Raw genomic sequence first — 16972 nt, 5'->3', positions numbered from 1 at the left:
AGTGGTCTGTGTGGAGGAGGCAGGCGTGGGATGCAGGGACAAATCGGATGGAATGAGAGAGCAAGCTTTGAAATGAGGGCAATAAAGAGCAAAAGGCTGTAGTGGCTGCAGGGTGCTTGCCCACCCTGTTTCCCGAGGCAGGAGTGAGTTAGAACTTCGTGAATTCACCACTCACCGTTACATTCATCTGCTGATACTGGTTTGGTCATTGCAAAATACCATTCCTCCTTTTATTTTTCTTCTTTTCACGAGACTTGAGTCTATCAGTGCAAGGTGATCCCTGGCTCCAGGAGTGAGCCAGAGCTCTGTAGTGTGGGAGGATTTAGGCAGTCTTTTACTTTGTGAAACGTGGAGCTTGTGGGTTTCACGAACCATCTGCTTGCAAGAAGAGGATGAATCCTCTTGTTGCTGAAAGCAGAAGAGCTTGGAAAACTAATTTCTGGCTGTGTCACTGCTATCTCCTCTCCTCAAGAGGAAGAACTGTTCTGGAGATGAGACCAGAGTGCTCTAATGCTGCCAAACCGAACATTTGTATTGTACAAATCACTTCTGCTACTCAGAAGCAGCAAGAATGTCTCTTGTGCTGTGCTGAATTCCCCAAGTCTTGTAGCCCGTGCAAACCCAGAGGGAACCACAGAAAAGGATGCAGGGTGGCATGAGCTGGCAAAAGGCAGGTCTTGGCTGGCATAGTCAGTACTTCTGGATGGAAAAGTGAACCCACTGAGGTCCAAGAGGGCAGTGTGGGTATTTTGAATGGTCGGGTGCTTCTTCTGAACAAAGTGCAGATGGAGCTTTAATGTCCGAGCATTCCAGCGCTTCCCGAAGCATCTGCTGCATCACACAACCATGCCAATGGAGAAGGGACTGGACAGTTCCCAGCCCAACTTATCAGGGCGTGATATGGTAAGTTTACAGACCTGCCTGCTCCTCTGTGCTTATTTGGGGGATGTGTGTGTGACTGCAGCTTTTCTGGGATGGTCTTTGACAGTAGCTATGGAAAAGGAAGAAGGATGCTACCCAGTATTGCCTTTGTGCAGCAAAACCAGGGTCTTGATGACCTCTGAGTAGTAGAGCTTCTTGGGTGTCACTGTTTATCTGCAAGATGTGCCTGTTTAATCCAGCACCCCCCTCTACTCTGGGTAGGCATTCAGGCTGCCATGTCTGCCTCTTGCTTAATTGCCTGGAAGCCATTGATGCAGCTAATAAAGCAGTGCCTTTATACATCTCGTTTGCAGGCAAATCACTTGTTACCTAAATTACGGTCTCACCAGTGGTAGCTCAGGGCTGCATTTGATATCGATTTAGCCTTGCTACACATGCAGTTCCTTCCCAAGTTGCAGGTGAAAAGGCTGCCAGTGTCAGTCCCTGGATGTGTTGTGCTGCGGGGTGTCTGCTAATGAGTCTCCTCACTGCAGGCATTGCCACCAGCATCACCGTCAGCCCCTAACCTAACCACAGCTTTTCCACTGCTCGCTGCTGATGCTCTCAGCTGCATCTGTCTCCAGCAGATTTACTCTCCTGGAAACAAAGCCTCACCTCTAAATTATGCTTGCATGGGAACTCATCGTGCAGTGGACAAGTGCAGAGGAGAGAAGATAACAAAGCTGGGTTAATGCCTCCAGGCAAACGCACTCCGTGCTCTAGCAGATGTAAGAAGCTTAATATGTGCTGCAGCTGAAATGAGAAAAGTGCCTGTAAAATTCCTGTGAAGTTGGCTCTGCTCTTTGCTCAAGTCCAACGGGATCTGAGCAATTGGAGGCAATAGTTATTCCCCTGCAATTACTGCGAAAGTTCAAGGAGAAGTTTGTTCAAAATCCTGTCTTCCTTCATTGATATCTCTCAAGCTCAGGGCCAATTACCACCTTAGGGAGGTTGTTGCCAGACTCTTGCTGTGATTGGCAAATATTCAAAGTGTTCTACTGTCATAAGCAAATATTTGTTCTCTGATGGAGGATTTCTGATGGCAAATATGTGTCCTGTTTGATTTCTGTCTATAACAAGGTTATTTCTTCAAACTCGGGGAAAGAGTTTATAAACCGTGACAGATGTCTTCTTTCTTATGATTACTGAATATTGGAGTGGCTGCCTGCCTGCCAAGAGCTCCCGGAAGAATGACACTGGCTTTAAAAAGCAGGGATTTTTCATGAGAAGCTTGTCCTTCAGAATTCCCCACCTGTGGGGCAGAGCAAGTCACGTATGAAGCTTTTTCCCTCTTCTGACCCAAGATCTATGAGTGAGCTATAATCTGTCCCATTTATTTTGGGGTACTTTGAAGGGTTTTGAAGGCAACATGAAAAGCTGAGTTAGCTCCAAGTGCCTCTGTTGATGCCAGCTAGCTGCAATCCCTCAACGGGAATGCTGAGGTAGGGTGAGGGTTTTTGAGCTAATGAATATTCTGGTTTGCATCTCTGTTCAGTTAAGACCCCAAGGGATAGGTAGGGCCATGATGCAGGAGCAACCTTTTGGGAGAACGGGGTGTGAGCCACTGAAATAGTTTCCACAAGAAAACTACTGAGTGGGTTGTGTGAGTCCTGTAGGTTCCAATTTGTCACGATATCCAAGCAAACAGTGTCTTTGAGGTTGTTGGCTTACACCAAATCCAGGAAGGGACAAATGACAAGACTAGGGACCAAGTTGCACTGCCCTGAAGCAGCAGGGCTCTGTTCCCCTTCCTATATTTAGGGCAGGCTCTCTTGCCAATTTGTCTTATGACAGGCTTTGCAAGCTGTGCTTGCAGTTTGAGCTGGCACCTAGTTAGTGTGTCCGCCCCTGCAAATGGCTACACAGATCAATTCCTGCTGCCAACAGCATCGTAGCTTTCACATAAGTAGCTGTAGCAAGTAGTTGTGGAAGCCCACAGTGGGAACCTGACCAGCATCATCTGAGCAGCTGGACCATTCCTGACCAGCACTTTCTGCTCTGATTCATCTCATCTTTTACAACACCTCATATAAAAAAAGTGAAAGACATTCAAGGACTAAAAAAAAACCAACAAAATGCTGAGCATAGGATGACTTCACCACACAGGAGGGAGGCTGTGGCCACTTGAGGCATGCATGCAGGTCGCGTGAACACCTCTGACTCAAGAGATGCATTTTTTTAAGCTGGGTGCTGAAGACAGACCAATAACAATGTGGTTTCGTTCTAGTTGTTCTTGCTGCCAGAGGTATCTGTGAACTTTGCATTTTGCTGATAAACTCTAGGAATTGTAGTTAATTGTTAACTAAGTCCTGTGCTGTTCGAAGTAGCCTCCTCGTGTAGGTGGTTAATACTTAGCTGGCAGCATGGTACACCATGTGTGGAAAGAAAACTAATATGATTTGCTGTAAAAATGATATGTTCTGTACACTGTCAGAAATAAAGCTGAACAGGAAGAACCTTAAATCTGCTCTTTTGGCCATGGGGAGAGGGAAAAAAAAAAAAGTATGTGTTTAGCTGCCTTTGATTTCTCTTGCCCCAGCAAAAAAATATGAAATAATACATGTAAATAGCAGCCAGTACTATTCAGCCACTGTTCAGTGGTAATGGGTTGTTCTGTTTTTATAACGACTATGTGTGATTTTAACTGGTATCAGTCAAGGTTTGTGTAAAACTGAATGTTCCTAATGTCAGTGCCTGGCATTGTTCGTAGCCCTCACTGAGCGCGCATTGCCCTGGCTGCCTTGCTGGGTGCGGAGCTCCTGGAAGACAAAGCTTCTGGGCTCGAGGAAGGGCAGTACACCTGGTGGCATCCACATAACTTGGTGTAACTGCAAAAACAGGACGTCTGTGTGAGCCTGTCAGGGCAGACATCCTTCCCATAGGGACCTCCTGTGTGATCCAGTAATGTGGAGAAGAAGCCTTTGTGCTCTCCTCTCATATACACAGTGCCCACAAATCCAGGTTTTAATGTGGAATTCTTCAATGTTTTCTCTCATCTTGTTCTCTAATGAGCCAAAGCAATTACCAGCCCTGGCCAACCTTGATGTTATTCACTGCGGTGCTTTATTATGCTCACTCTGGCTCAGTGAGCAGTGTTAGCACTTTTAAAATCGCATGCTTAAAGGTGTTCCTTAAAGGTGTTCTATTTTTGGTCCTGACCAGGATTCCTCTGGCGGAGGTGGATGTGAGCTGCAGGTTCTTGTGATGCTCAACAAGAACCTGCAGCATTTTTCTCTCTGAATCCATTCCTGCTCTCCCTTCTGGTCTCTGCATTAATCAGTTGCTGAAGGTATCTTTTCCCATCTCTGCTTCAATCCTTGTTTCTCCCTGATTTATTTTTATTTTTTAAATATTATTTGCATTGTGGCTCATAAATTGGATTACTTCAGTGAATTTTACCTGTCAGTGTTATAGGATGACCAACACTAAAGGCATTTGATAGAACTGCTTGTGAAGCACTTGGCTTTTGGTGGTTAAGCTCTTACTGCATTTACTTTCTTTGAGGGCATGACTTAGATTAATTGGGAAGAATTTCAGAGTAAATAATAACAAAGGGATTTTGAAAGCAAAAGATCCCCTGAGGTTTGGGGGGGAGGATGTGGAAAAAGCAAAATCTATCAGCAGCTGTCACCTTGCTGTTCTATTTCTATCGAATGGTCTTTGTCCTGCAAAACTTCTTCCTGGGAAAAATTACTAATGGGTGCAAAAACACATTCAAGGACACACAAAAGAGAAAAAAAATGCTGAGTGTAGGTTCTGTGTGTGATGACTTCACTGCACAGGAGGGAGGCTGCAGCCACCCGAGGCATGCATGCAGGTCGCATGAACACCATTGACTCAAGAGATGCATTATTTTTTTTAAGCTGGGTGCTGAAGACAGCCAGACCAATAACAGTGCAGTTTGGTTCCAGTTGCTCTGGCTGCCAGGGGTATCTGTGAACTTTGCATTTTGCTGATCAACTATAGAAACTGTAGTTAATCATTAATTAAGTCCTGTGCTGTTCGAAGTAGCCTCCTCGTGTAGGTGGTTAATACTAAGCCGGCAGCGTGTACACCTTGTGTGTAGAAAGAAAACTGATATGCTTTGCTGTACAAACAGCATGTTCTGTGCACAGTCAGAAATAAACCCGAAAAACAAGATCCTGCAACCTGCAGGAGTGCCCCGAGGGAGCTGGGCTGGGTGAGGTGGGACCAGGCATGGTGTTTCTGCTCAGGGGTAGATGTGCAATAGCGGCTGCAGGAGGGCTCGTGCAGTCCAGGTTTATCACTGTCCTATGGCAAAAGCCCTCTCTGGGGGCCCTGCTCCCATGGAACACCGATTTTCTTTTTTACGGAACGCGGTGGTCACCAGGCAGTGGTGCGGCTACAACTGTGCTGGAGCTGTAGCGTGGAGCAGCAGCGGCTCTCCTGCCACAGCCCCATCTGTTCCACATACCTGCGCTGCAGCGAACAGCTCCTCTAGCAGCTTTGGCGATAAGCCTGCTCCTCCTCATTGGGCAGATGAGGATGTTTCCCCTGTAGCTGGGCTCTATTTTGAGTCTGGAGCTGGCACAGGAACACCTGAGAGTGGTGACAGACTTGAACGAGGGAAGGGAGAGGAGACAAAAAGGAGACGCGCAGGATTGGAAACCCAGCAGTCAGCTTGGACTTGGGCTGATGTTGCTGGCCGTGGATTGGATACTTCCTTGAAAGTCACGGGAGGGATTTTCTGTCCAAGCAGGGCGTTTCCATCCCCTGTGTCATCTGTTTTGACTATAAAAGTCCGTACTCAGCATCTGTGGTTCAAAGCCCAACATGGAGCCGAGCAAAGATAAGCAGGAGAGCTCCGACTCGGAGGGAGGCTCGAAGGGGGTAAGTGAGCGGACTCTGCTTCCACTGCTGCCTTCCCTGGAGATGCAGAACGGGTTTGGAGAAGTGAGGGTTTGTGGTGGAAGGAGAAGACCGGGATCTACTGGGCTACATATCCGCAGCTGGTCTCATAGGGCGAGCAGGGATGTTTATGTTCCCGAACCCAGTTTGTCTGCAGTGTAGCACTGCTCCCCTGACTTGCTCCTTGCAGCTGACCTGCTGTGCAACTTTGGGGTGAAATTCCCTTTCTGTGTGCAACTTTTCTGTCCTACTTTTGCAAGTTTTCTATCCTACTTTCCAATCACTTTCAGGCTGCGGATGTTTCTGCGTAGGGCTGCCTCCCACAGCAGCGTGTCTGTGGGTTCTTGCACAACACGGTGCTCCTGCGTGCCAGGGGCTTTCCTAAAAGTGCTGCATGTGTATAATTAACACCAGTGGCTCTTCCAACCTCTGGGGATTTGTTTAACGACAGCAAGGCAGTCTGCTTTTCATTGCTGTTGCAAGAGTGTCAACAGTCTGGTACTAGAAAGTGTTGCTGGAAGCCTCAGCTTTCTCCTGATCCTGACTTGAATTTCAGTCTCCTGCAGTCCCTTAACATGCAGATCTCTGCAGGGGAGCTGCTAGAGCTTCTGGAGAATTTGGGGGCTATAAGGAGTACCGGCAGCTATTTGGACATAGCTGTCATGGTTAGAGCCATGTCAGATCCCCCATGTGGGAGCCGGGCTGAGTGCTGGGACATTTAAAAACCTGCAAATGTTGCCAGAAAATGGTATGTGTCTGAACGAAAAGCAGTTTTATTGCTGCAGCAGATATGAGACACGTTAGTGAGCTATAAAATGAAAAAAAAACAGCTTAGTCAATAAAGTAGGGCCAGCTCCAGCCCGAGGATGGAATTACAACTAAATTGCTGCAGGAAGCTCGCACGGCTTGTAACCCTGAGGACTGTGTGTCTACAGGCGTGGCTGGTGTGCAGTTCTGCTTGGGGTGGCGATTTCGCCCTTCTGTTTGGCTGCCAAGCCCTCACCGAGCTACTTGGCCAAGTTGTCATTGGCTTCAGTGGCGGCTGGATAACCAGCTCAATCCTGAAACATGGGAGGCAGAGCAATCCAGCGTGTGAAAGCAGAGCAAATGACTAGGAAAGGGATTTTTGCCACTTCATGCGAAACCCCACCTTTTTAAAGCTTTCCTGAGCCAGCATCCTGCTTTATGTCACTAACCAATTTGCATGTTGCAAACAAGAATAATTGCATGCAATTTCTTTTTTTCCCTGCGGGGTGGTATTTTAAGCACGATAACGTCAAAATTATTTATTATCCAAATGATCCATCAATGCTGGGAAAGAGCGGTAGAATGAATTACTGTAATGACTGTGCAAATCAAGCAGAACAAAGCGAGTTATAACAAAAACAACCCATTGGGCTTTCTTTGTATGGTAACACGAAGCCAAAAACACAGAAGACAGGTCTGAAGGTATTGCTGTATGTTTACAGAGGGACGTTTATGCCTGAAAGCCAAACCTGATTCTGAGGTGCTGTTTGTGTGTTCTCGTGTCTCTCTGCAGAAAATGACACTTTCACTTGCGCTGGTAACACTGATCTCTGCCTTCGGATCATCTTTCCAGTACGGCTACAACGTGTCTGTGATCAATTCTCCAGCCCCGGTAGGTTGGACTGTGGACCATGACCTAGGAGAAGGTTTATAAACAGCAAAGTGGAAGAGGAACTAGATTACAGGTGTTTTGTGGGCAAATGCCCAATGTCTAAGGTGCTCACACTTCTCCACACGTTGAACCATGTGGAAGTGGGTGTGTTAAGGCTGTAACATGGCTGGTAGGGATCCGTGCCCAGCAGTGATGGGGCACGAGGAATGTCTTCCCTTCTAGGAAGCAGACAAATCCAATCAGGCAGGTTAATTTGTCTAAAATCTAATAAGGCAGGATAACTTGCATTAACTTTTATCTAATCCAGGCTTCTCCGTTGCAACACTCTCTTGCATTTGTTTTCCAGCTCAGCCTTTCTGGTTTTATCAAGACATTTGTTTAAGGTTTTATGGCATTGATTGTTTGACATTGATTGATCTGTGCTTTTACAACATGGATGTTTTGCATACTGCTAAATATGCTCTGTATTTCGTTCCAGTACATGCAAGACTTCTACAACAAAACGTACACAGACAGGCATGGGGTCTTTATGGACGAGAGCTTCCAGACGCTGCTCTGGTCTCTCACCGTGTCCATGTACCCTCTGGGTGGCTTCTTCGGGTCCCTCATGGTGGGGCCTCTGGTCAACAACTGCGGCCGGTACGTGACGGAGCTGGGGAACGGGAACGTTCTCCTCGGGCAGCGCGCTGGGTTCAGATAAGGCTCGTCTCACCGGTCACGCCAGCTTGCTGAGCTCATCAGAAGCTCAGCTGCATCACGCCACTCCGGTCCTAAAGCAGATGGGCTGGTGATTAGCAGCTTGGGAACGTGCTGTCTCACGTGTAGAAGAACTGATATGGTTTTGGGATGGTCAAGGCCACGCTGGGACCTGAGCCAGGTGGACAGCCACAGGGAAAGCCCTGGGAGCTGGGTGCAGCTGGGTGCAAGTCCAGCCCCGGCTGCTCAGGTTTCCTGAGCTCGCTCTTCATGCCCTGCAGGGAAAATGAGACAATCCCCATTTTCCCCTTGCCTACTCTTTAGGATGGCAAGTCCTTTGAGTTTTGGGCAGCGTAACCCAGGGGAGGGTCTATCTGCTATTGGCCCAGCAGCTTCCATAGAAAAATAAACTGATTTCTGTCTCTGTCTCCATGACTTTGCAGAAAGGGCACCCTGCTGATAAACAACCTCTTCTCCATTGTTGCTGCAGTCCTTATGGGAACCTCAGAGATAGCGAAAACCTTTGAAGTAATCATCCTTTCACGTGTTATCATGGGGATTTATGCTGGTAAGTGAGAGGTTGGACAGTGAAAGGAGAGCAACAAATACGATATTCTTGGCTATGTAAAGGGTTTTTTCCCAACAGATGTCTTCACAGGTAGCATATTTTAGCCATACAGTTGCATAGCAGTTCTGTACTTGCTTGAATAATGGTTCTCATCTGCATGTTGCAGAAGTTGCAGAGATCTCTAATAGGCAAGGGCAGTGGGACTGGGGTTTGGGCTGCACAGAGGAGGTGTCTGTAGCTGCAGCTGCTCTCCACAGTCAGCGTCTGCTTGGCTCCAGGGCACCATCAGCCAGGAAACCTGCTGCTGATAATGTTTTCCCAGACATCTTAAAGCAGATAGGCTGGCACTTTTTTTCTCTTCAAACATAATAGAAAACAGAGTAATCCTTCCAAGCCCAAGTCATTGAAGACAATGCCAGATCCATTCCTGGAACTGGTTGTCCTTCCTGCAGGAGAAAAGAAATATTTGGGGGAGGGTAAAGGGTGCAGGGCCACAAGATTTACTGCAAGGCTTCTGGGGAGCCAAGAGGAGGGCTGTGAGGTGCTGGAGCTGCAGTAACGTGGACCAAAGAAGTGCCGAAGGGCTGGTGCCCCACACACTGCTGTGCTGGGCTCCTGCCAAGGCAGGCTGATAAGTGTCCTGACAACATTCAGACCCGAGTAATTGGCTTTGGCTTAGCGAGACTGACGTGCTCCATGATTTATTAGTGAGTTCGGATATCCTGTGTGGATAAAGTGAGAAAACAAACTGGCACAGGAAAACAATGCTATCTATAACACGCGATTGCAACCGGTGAGGTAAGGCAGGAAATGTCTGGTCTGGTTGGTTTTGTTTTGACTTTTCGCTCTCGTAAGCCTGACAGCTGCTTTTAGCATTGCTTTTCCGAGTTGCTACAGAGGGATCTGCAAAGAGGGATCCCTCCTTTCAGCTGTTTATTGCTGACAGAAGAGTTAGGACTGGCTGTCCTGACCTGTGCTTTGCAGCCTTGCACTGTGGAGGATGCATATGGAGAGGGAAGGGAAGCTGCTGAACCAAGCAAGCTTCGGGCTCTGTCAGGATCCAGGCACGGTTCCTCCCAGCAAAAGGTGCAGCTCTGGTGCTGGGAGCACCATCGGGAGCCCCTCTGCGGCAGGGCTTGATCAGCATAGGTCTGAACACTTAGAAAGCCACCATTAGTTGAATGCACCAGACTACAAGTCACTGCTAGCGTGTTTTATTTTATTTTTTTAGGGAATTTAAAAGGATGGTTGTAGTGCCAACATCAAACACTACATTTCGTGAAGTCAGTTTTACGATGTTTTCTACCTGCGTTAATATTTCTTTCTATGCCTTTTAGCCTTCAGATAACATCTTGATCTCCTTTATAACCCGAAGGGTGTGAATGCTAGGAACTTTGTTAGCAATGTAAGATAAGAGTGGTTTGGTCATTTGACTTCTGGAGTTTGGGGTTTGCATGCCAAGATTTACAGCCTAAGCATGGGAACTGGCAGCTTGCAGGGGTTACTGCAGCTAACAGTGCTGTGTTCCATAAAACAACCGGTCCTCAGTGTGCTGGTAAAATAAAAATACTCCAACATGCTACCTGTAAGAGAAATCTCAGCCCATCAATGCTCTCTGCAAACTGTTACAGAGCGATTAATGGAGCAGTGAATTTCTAGGAGCAAGTGAGAGTCCCATCCCTCTACCCTTGCATCAGCTTGTTTGAGTACTGATTTCTTACTGAAAGGAAGTAGAAATTCCTCCCTTACCTTTTGACTTTGTTTCCAAATGGGAAGCAGCACACACAGTTTCTTTGTATGTCTTCTATGGAAGTCCTTTGCACGCCGTGTTGGGAGGGAGCTGCTTTGAGGAAGGTGAAGAATGGACACTGAGGGCCCACAAATGGTCTGCCAGCTCTGCAGGCGAGCTCCTGCCAGCCTTCTCAGGCTCCTAAAAACACTTTGCTCAGTGTGCTGAGGTCGGGCAGCTGCATGACTAATATTGGTCTCTAACTACCAGGTCTGGCCTCCAACGTGGTTCCCATGTTCCTGGGAGAAATGGCCCCCAAAAATCTGAGAGGTGCTATTGGGGTAGTGCCCCAGCTTTTCATCACCATTGGGATCCTCATAGCTCAGATCCTTGGTCTCAACATCATCCTTGGGAATGTTGAAGGTAAAGCCCTGGCATGGGAAGTTTTCTGTGGGCTCCGCTGGGGAAAGATCTCTCCCAGTCATCATCATCTTGTCACCTTTGTTGCAGGCTGGCCTGTGCTGCTGGGGCTCACTGGGATCCCATCAGTAATTCAGCTCCTCACATTGCCATTTTTCCCTGAAAGTCCCAGATATCTGCTGATACAGAAGGGCAATGAAGAGCAAGCACGACAAGGTATAGCACCATCCTTTCCTGGAAGGGGAGGTGGAATGGGATAGGTCTGGATGTGGGATGTGGCTGGCAGCAGCCAACAATGAAGCAAGAGCGTGTGAAATTATTCACTGACATGTTGCTGGTGGATGGGATTCTTGCTCCTTTCTCTGCTTGTGTGAATCCCTGACTTCCCATCCTGGGAGCACTGCTACTGCCCATGGTTTGCATGGTGTTGTATCTTGCTTGGAAGCAGGAGAGCTTTCTGGGGTCCGTAACTCACCTTCCTCTCCCAACTAGCTCTGCAGAGACTGAGAGGCTGGGATGATGTGGATGATGAGATAGAAGAAATGCGCCTAGAAGACCAGTCAGAAAAGGAAGAAGGACAGCTGTCTGTACTCACCCTCTGCACCTTCAGGGGCTTGCGGTGGCAGCTCATCTCTATTGTCGTCATGATGATGGGCCAGCAGCTCTCGGGGGTTAACGCTGTGAGTGGGAAGGCAGTGGGGTGAGCAGTAACGGGATGGGGCATGGATGATGTGGGACAGCACTGACATGGGAGCTAGAATCTGGGAGACACGAGTCTCCCTTCATCAGGGACATTGGTTCTGTAAGATGTTATGGGAAGTTCACCCTGGCCAGTACCAAACCAAGTACGCACATGGTCCAGAGTCCAGCATCCTGCAAGAATGGTTTGGACATTTTTGGAGTAAGATGCATGTGCCTGGATCTAAACACCAACATCTTCAGTACTGAAATAATGTGGGAGTTCCTGTGCACCAGTTCCAGGAGGTAGAAGCAGCCAAAATGGGGTTCCTGTGCTCTGCCTTTGGCCACATATAAACACAGCTGTGGTTTTGCTGCAGGTCTTCTACTACGCGGACAGGATCTTCCAGTCAGCAGGTGTGGAAACCAGTAACGTGCAGTATGTCACCGTGTCGATAGGTGCCATCAACGTCGTCATGACTTGCCTCGCTGTAAGTTGCTTTTGGGGCTCTTTGAGTTCTCACTTGTCTGTTCTCACTACGTGTGACCCAGGTTGTCACTTGCACCGCGAGATGCTTTGTGCAGTACATGTTCTGCACTGTCCCTTGCTAAATACCACTTTAATAGAATTTGCTGGAATGAAGTGCTGTGCCCCGGGGATCTGGTCTCTCACCCCCTTCTGTCTCTTTCAGGTTTTCATCGTGGAGTCCTTAGGGAGGAGAATCCTGCTCCTCGCTGGCTTTGGCTTGTGCTGTGGCTCCTGTGCGGTGCTGACCTTGGCCCTCAACCTCCAGGTGTGTGGCTGGGTGGCTCGGTGGGCCTGGCCAGGGACTTTCTGGGGAACAGGCCCTTGGTGTGTTTTGAACTGGTTTCTGCACTCTGGGAGGGGGGCAGTACGGAAGATCTCAGTACTTGAAGATCTACCTAAAGTAAACCGAGCAAGAGCTACAGTCCTGCTTGGCTGGATACCTCTCCCAGCACGTTGTGTTCGTACCTGTTGCACCCATTTGTTGGAAACAAATATTCTACACAGACTACGTGCTATGTGGCTAGGTACATCTGCCTGGATGTAGCTGGGAACAGAGGAGGACACTTTAGAAAATCCCTCAAATCTCACTGTGAATAGTGCCTTGAGTGTGTTGCTGACTTCCAGGCAGAACCCAGCTCTAACCTGTGATTAAATTCTTTACAGAACACTGTCTCCTGGATGTCTTACCTCAGCATAGTGTGTGTCATTCTTTACATCATCGGACATGCTATTGGAGCCAGTAAGTACACACAATTTTGTCCAGTCTCCTCCGCAAGCTGGGTAAAGCCAAGTATTATGCTGAACTTCTCATCAAAAGCTTTGTGGGCCTGATCCAAGGAGATTGCATTTCCCCTGTGCAGCCATGCACCTTGCTGACTGTCAGCTAGATTTATGATCCAGTGGGCCCTGTCCACGGGCAGGGGAGCATCCAGCTTTCAAGAGAAAAAAACAAAAGCACGATTGTGCTCATCATACCTGGGATGCACCCGGTAAGACCTGGAGCAAAACTGTGCTGAGATGCTGAGCCCTGGCGGCTGGGCAGAGATTCTGCATGCTTGCATTTGTGGGCAACAAATCAAATTAGGAGCAACTCGAAGTACACGTGTGGCACTACAGATCACTTTGCAGACAGGAGTTGGTATTGCAGGTAGATGAGGATATTGGAAAGGCTGTTGCCTGACCCGGCAGCTTCTTAGAGCGATCGAATTGCCTGCTTAGTGTGGAAAGCCTGGCCAGATCCTCGGTGGATGCAGCAATGCAGTTTTGAGACTCCTGTCGAGGTTTCAGTGGCAGATGGAATTACATTTAACCTCTCTTTTCTCCATGTATGCCGTCAGGCAGACTGAAGTGCCCACAGGAGGGATGTTGCTGGAGGGAGAACACCAGGCCAGCTGGAAATGTGGCCTGACCCCTGTTGTGATAATGTTTTCTGTATCTGCTTCATCACCTCACAGAGGGGGCAGTGCTGTGAAGGAGCCTGGTGGCTTGGTCCACCAGCACCTGTTTTCCCAGCACCTGCATATGTTGTGTTTTTTTTCTATTTTTAAGACGCAATGCTTTGCTTAGATGCTGCTTGTAGGATGCTCTCTGGAGATGCATTTCACATTTATCAGTCTTGACAATCTTTTCGTGGTTAAAGTACAGCCATAGGAGAGAGAAAAGGCTGATTGCTGTGTGTGAGCTTAGGCAAGTCAGTCAGTTGCCCAGGTTTTTGTTTCATTTCCCTCTTGGATTTATCAGACATTTCTAAACACAAGTTGTTTAGTAAGCTACTGAAATAAGCGATGTAATCTAGGAATTCAGAGTGAGGGATTGCCTTTGGGGTTTACAAATGTGTGACTCTCTTCCAGGCCCGATCCCCTTTGTGATGATCACCGAGATGTTCCTGCAGTCGTCCCGGCCTGCTGCCTTCATGGTCGGTGGGTCTGTGCACTGGCTGTGCAACTTTGCCGTGGGGCTCTTGTTCCTCTACATGGAGGTAAGAGCAGGGGATGGGGCAGGCCTTCAGCTTAAAATTAGTATCTTCACCCCTGTGTTCCTACAGAGAGCCTTTTTAAGCCTGGTCACTGTACCTGCACAGGTTGGTTGCCAGTACCTGCAAGCAGGATTACAGATATTACAGATAAAGGGCAACAAACTGATGTTAATCAGCAGTTCTTTGATCACGTCTGTTGTGCAATACTTTAAAATAAAGTTATTTTTCCATATGAACGTCTGATTCTCAATTCAGGACCATAGAAAAGACAGCAAATTCCCCATCTTCCATAGTGGGGTGGATGTCTCAGGGAGCCAACTTCAGCTTTTGACTGACAGGTCACCAGTTCAAACTGATCCCAAGTAGTAGTGACCCATAAATTGATAGAGTTTAGCCTGAGCAGGGGGAGCTGGTGAGTTTACTTTGACTTGTGTAACAGACCCTCATGCACCTTTTCCATTAAATCCATGGTGGTGATATCAGAAGACAGAATCTAGAACCACCCCTGGCTTCCAATTGCTCAACTTAAAGTACGTGCACACCACTGTGGTCACCTTTCATGGATGATATAGGGTTCAGCATGTCCAAATCATATAATGTATACATCTGGGGTATTGCCCTGGTCTTTGCTCACTCTTCTTTTCTTGCTCCAGGCTGGACTGGGAGCCTACAGCTTCCTCATTTTCTGTGCCATATGCCTCGTCACCATGGTTTACATCTTCTTTGTTGTTCCTGAGACGAAGAACAAAACCTTCATGGAAATCAACAGGATCATGGCCAAGAGGAACAAGGTGGAGATTCAGACAGAGAAAGAAGAGCTCATGGATATCCACACTATCCCAGCTGGGCAGGCAGAGAAGAAGAAAGAAATCTCCAACAGCGATCTGTGAACACAAACTAACGTTTGGCCTGGCCCAGGCACTTTTCAGGATCTGCTCAGTGGGAGAACGTGACTTGATATTGATCTTTCATCCAGACTTTCTGCACACTTCCCACAGCAAGAGTTTCTAAATAAGCCATTATTGTGTCTTAAGAGTGTTCTCATTGTGAGTGATTAGCAGGACCGCTCTGCTTCACGGCCCAGCACTGCTGAGGAAAATTCCCCATTCCTGGTTATTTGTCACAAGGAAAGGGCAATGCCCACAGCCAGCTCAGTTCCTGCCATCAAGGAACTGATGTCACAGTGTGATGCATGTCCCTCACGTCCTGACACATCTCAGCTGACACAAACCAGCACCTGGGCTGGGTTTTGGTCAGTCACGTGCAAGGAGTGCACCATATCCCTCTTTAACGTAGCTGAGGGTCCAGCATGAGTGATGGCAGCTCTTCGGTGCTTGGTGTTCTCTGAGTGGAGAGAAGCAGTTGTGCTGAGATGCCTTGTTAGATGGGTTGATAGCAGTGTTTATTCTGTCCCCTACTGTCCTTCTGTGTGCTTCAAAGGACCGTAAAAGTGGAAATACACATCACTCAATCTCACCCCCGCCCTGCTCACCAGACTCTCCCTCACATCTCAGCCCTCAGCTGTTGCTGATGAGTCCTTCCAGAGCCTTATTCTTGAGGTTAGGAGTCCTCCAGCAGTCTGATGCTTATTCACGGATGGTTGATAGCCATTTGTTCCAGCGGCACTCCAGTCTTTGGAAATAGCTTACTTCACTCTCTGGTGCTTACACTTCAGTTGCCCAAGGGTGGCAGTCCCTCTCTCAATCTTTTAATAACCCCCAGATCCATGCTCTGTATGCATGAGCCAGGTGCACCTTGTTCACTCCCCAGAGGTGGTCCTGAGCTCAGTGAGAACCTCGGTGCTGTGCTCCTGGGGTCAGACTCAGGCCGATGGAGGCCTGTGCAATGACTGTAGGGCAGGGTCTGCTTCCAAGCCTGTCTTTAAGGCCAAACCTGTCTTTAAGCAACTCAATGCGAGAAGCTAAAGTTAGTTCTCCAAAAAATTTATCTCTCGGGTACCTGAACCTTCTTGAAGAAGTCTTCAGAGGGTTTAGAACTTGGTCCTACTACTGGTTTCTTTCTGTTGTTTTTCTTAAGAGCACAGCTCCACCTGAAGGCTAAAATGGTTTGCAAAAAGCTGAGTCTGAAGGACTGGTGCTGGCCCACAGAAGAAAGCAAATTGCACGCTGATAAAAATGGAGGATTTCTTAAGGTGTTTATTTAAGGGGTTTAAGGGTTAATTGCTGCATAACTTAACATGTGGAAATTCACACGATTGTTGTGCAAGGTTGCTGCCCTCCGTATGGAAAAAAGCAGAATTGTTCAGCAGCCTGGCACGGACTTGGTGTTGATGCTGGCGATAGTCCTTCACATGACGTACGTCTTTAACCCCAGGAGACGAGTGTCCTACATGCCCTCAGTCTTGTCTTGTGATGTGTACGTGTCAAAAAAGAAGCTGCTTCCACGCTCAGTCTCACCATCCATTTACAGCAAGGACACGTCACTGAGCAAAGCGCAACGACTGCGTAGGAGCTGCGCTGTCCTTTGTGTACCCTTTACTGTCTGATACATCTGCAGCGGAAGGGGTGGTGATTTGATGGTGAAAATAGGAATAAAGGATGCGTGCAGGGAAGATGGCGAGACATGGAGGTGAGGTGAAGGATGTGAGAATAGTTTTACCTGAGAAAGGGGTTCTTTTAACCAAAGAGTGGCACTTTGGCATATGAGAAGAAAGTCTGCGTATGGGGACCTAAACCAAACTCCTAGGAGGGATGTGAAGATGCAAGGCATTGGACTGCGCTGAGTTGTTCTCTGTTTTTTGCCTCTATCCGACCGATTGATAGAGGCTTTGCCCCTATATGCCTACTTGGAAAAACTAAGCAAGGTGCCTAGTGAACCTATAGCAAGCAGGAGAAAAAAGCAATCTAAAACAATAAATGGAGCAAAGTTCCTTTCTCATTTTCCCCAGAAAGTGGTTTGGATTCTTTTGTTTGTTTGTTTTTTAAAAA

General features: G+C 47.8%; 1 protein-coding gene across 2 annotated transcripts; it reads left to right on the top strand.

The window, feature by feature from the left end:
- The first annotated feature begins 61 nt into the window (after positions 1-61).
- Positions 62-16925, top strand: LOC118253250 (solute carrier family 2, facilitated glucose transporter member 5-like). Of its 2 annotated transcripts, none has more exons than XM_035557407.2 (12): positions 62-903; positions 7331-7429; positions 7908-8068; positions 8569-8693; positions 10693-10845; positions 10933-11058; positions 11335-11522; positions 11901-12011; positions 12213-12314; positions 12713-12788; positions 13900-14027; positions 14678-16925. In XM_035557407.2, the coding sequence occupies exons 1-12, from the start codon at positions 847-849 to the stop codon at positions 14912-14914; spliced, it is 1563 nt and encodes a 520-aa protein (XP_035413300.1). In that variant the 5' UTR covers positions 62-846; the 3' UTR covers positions 14915-16925. The 2 variants fall into 2 exon arrangements, with proteins under 2 accessions (XP_035413300.1, XP_035413298.1); XM_035557405.2 differs by lacking the exon at positions 62-903 and adding an exon at positions 5712-5772.
- Positions 16926-16972: the final 47 nt, after the last annotated feature.

This window comes from Cygnus atratus, chromosome 21 (genome assembly GCF_013377495.2).
Source record: "Cygnus atratus isolate AKBS03 ecotype Queensland, Australia chromosome 21, CAtr_DNAZoo_HiC_assembly, whole genome shotgun sequence".
NCBI lineage: Eukaryota > Metazoa > Chordata > Aves > Anseriformes > Anatidae > Cygnus > Cygnus atratus.
This window is presented reverse-complemented; position numbering and strand designations above follow the sequence as displayed.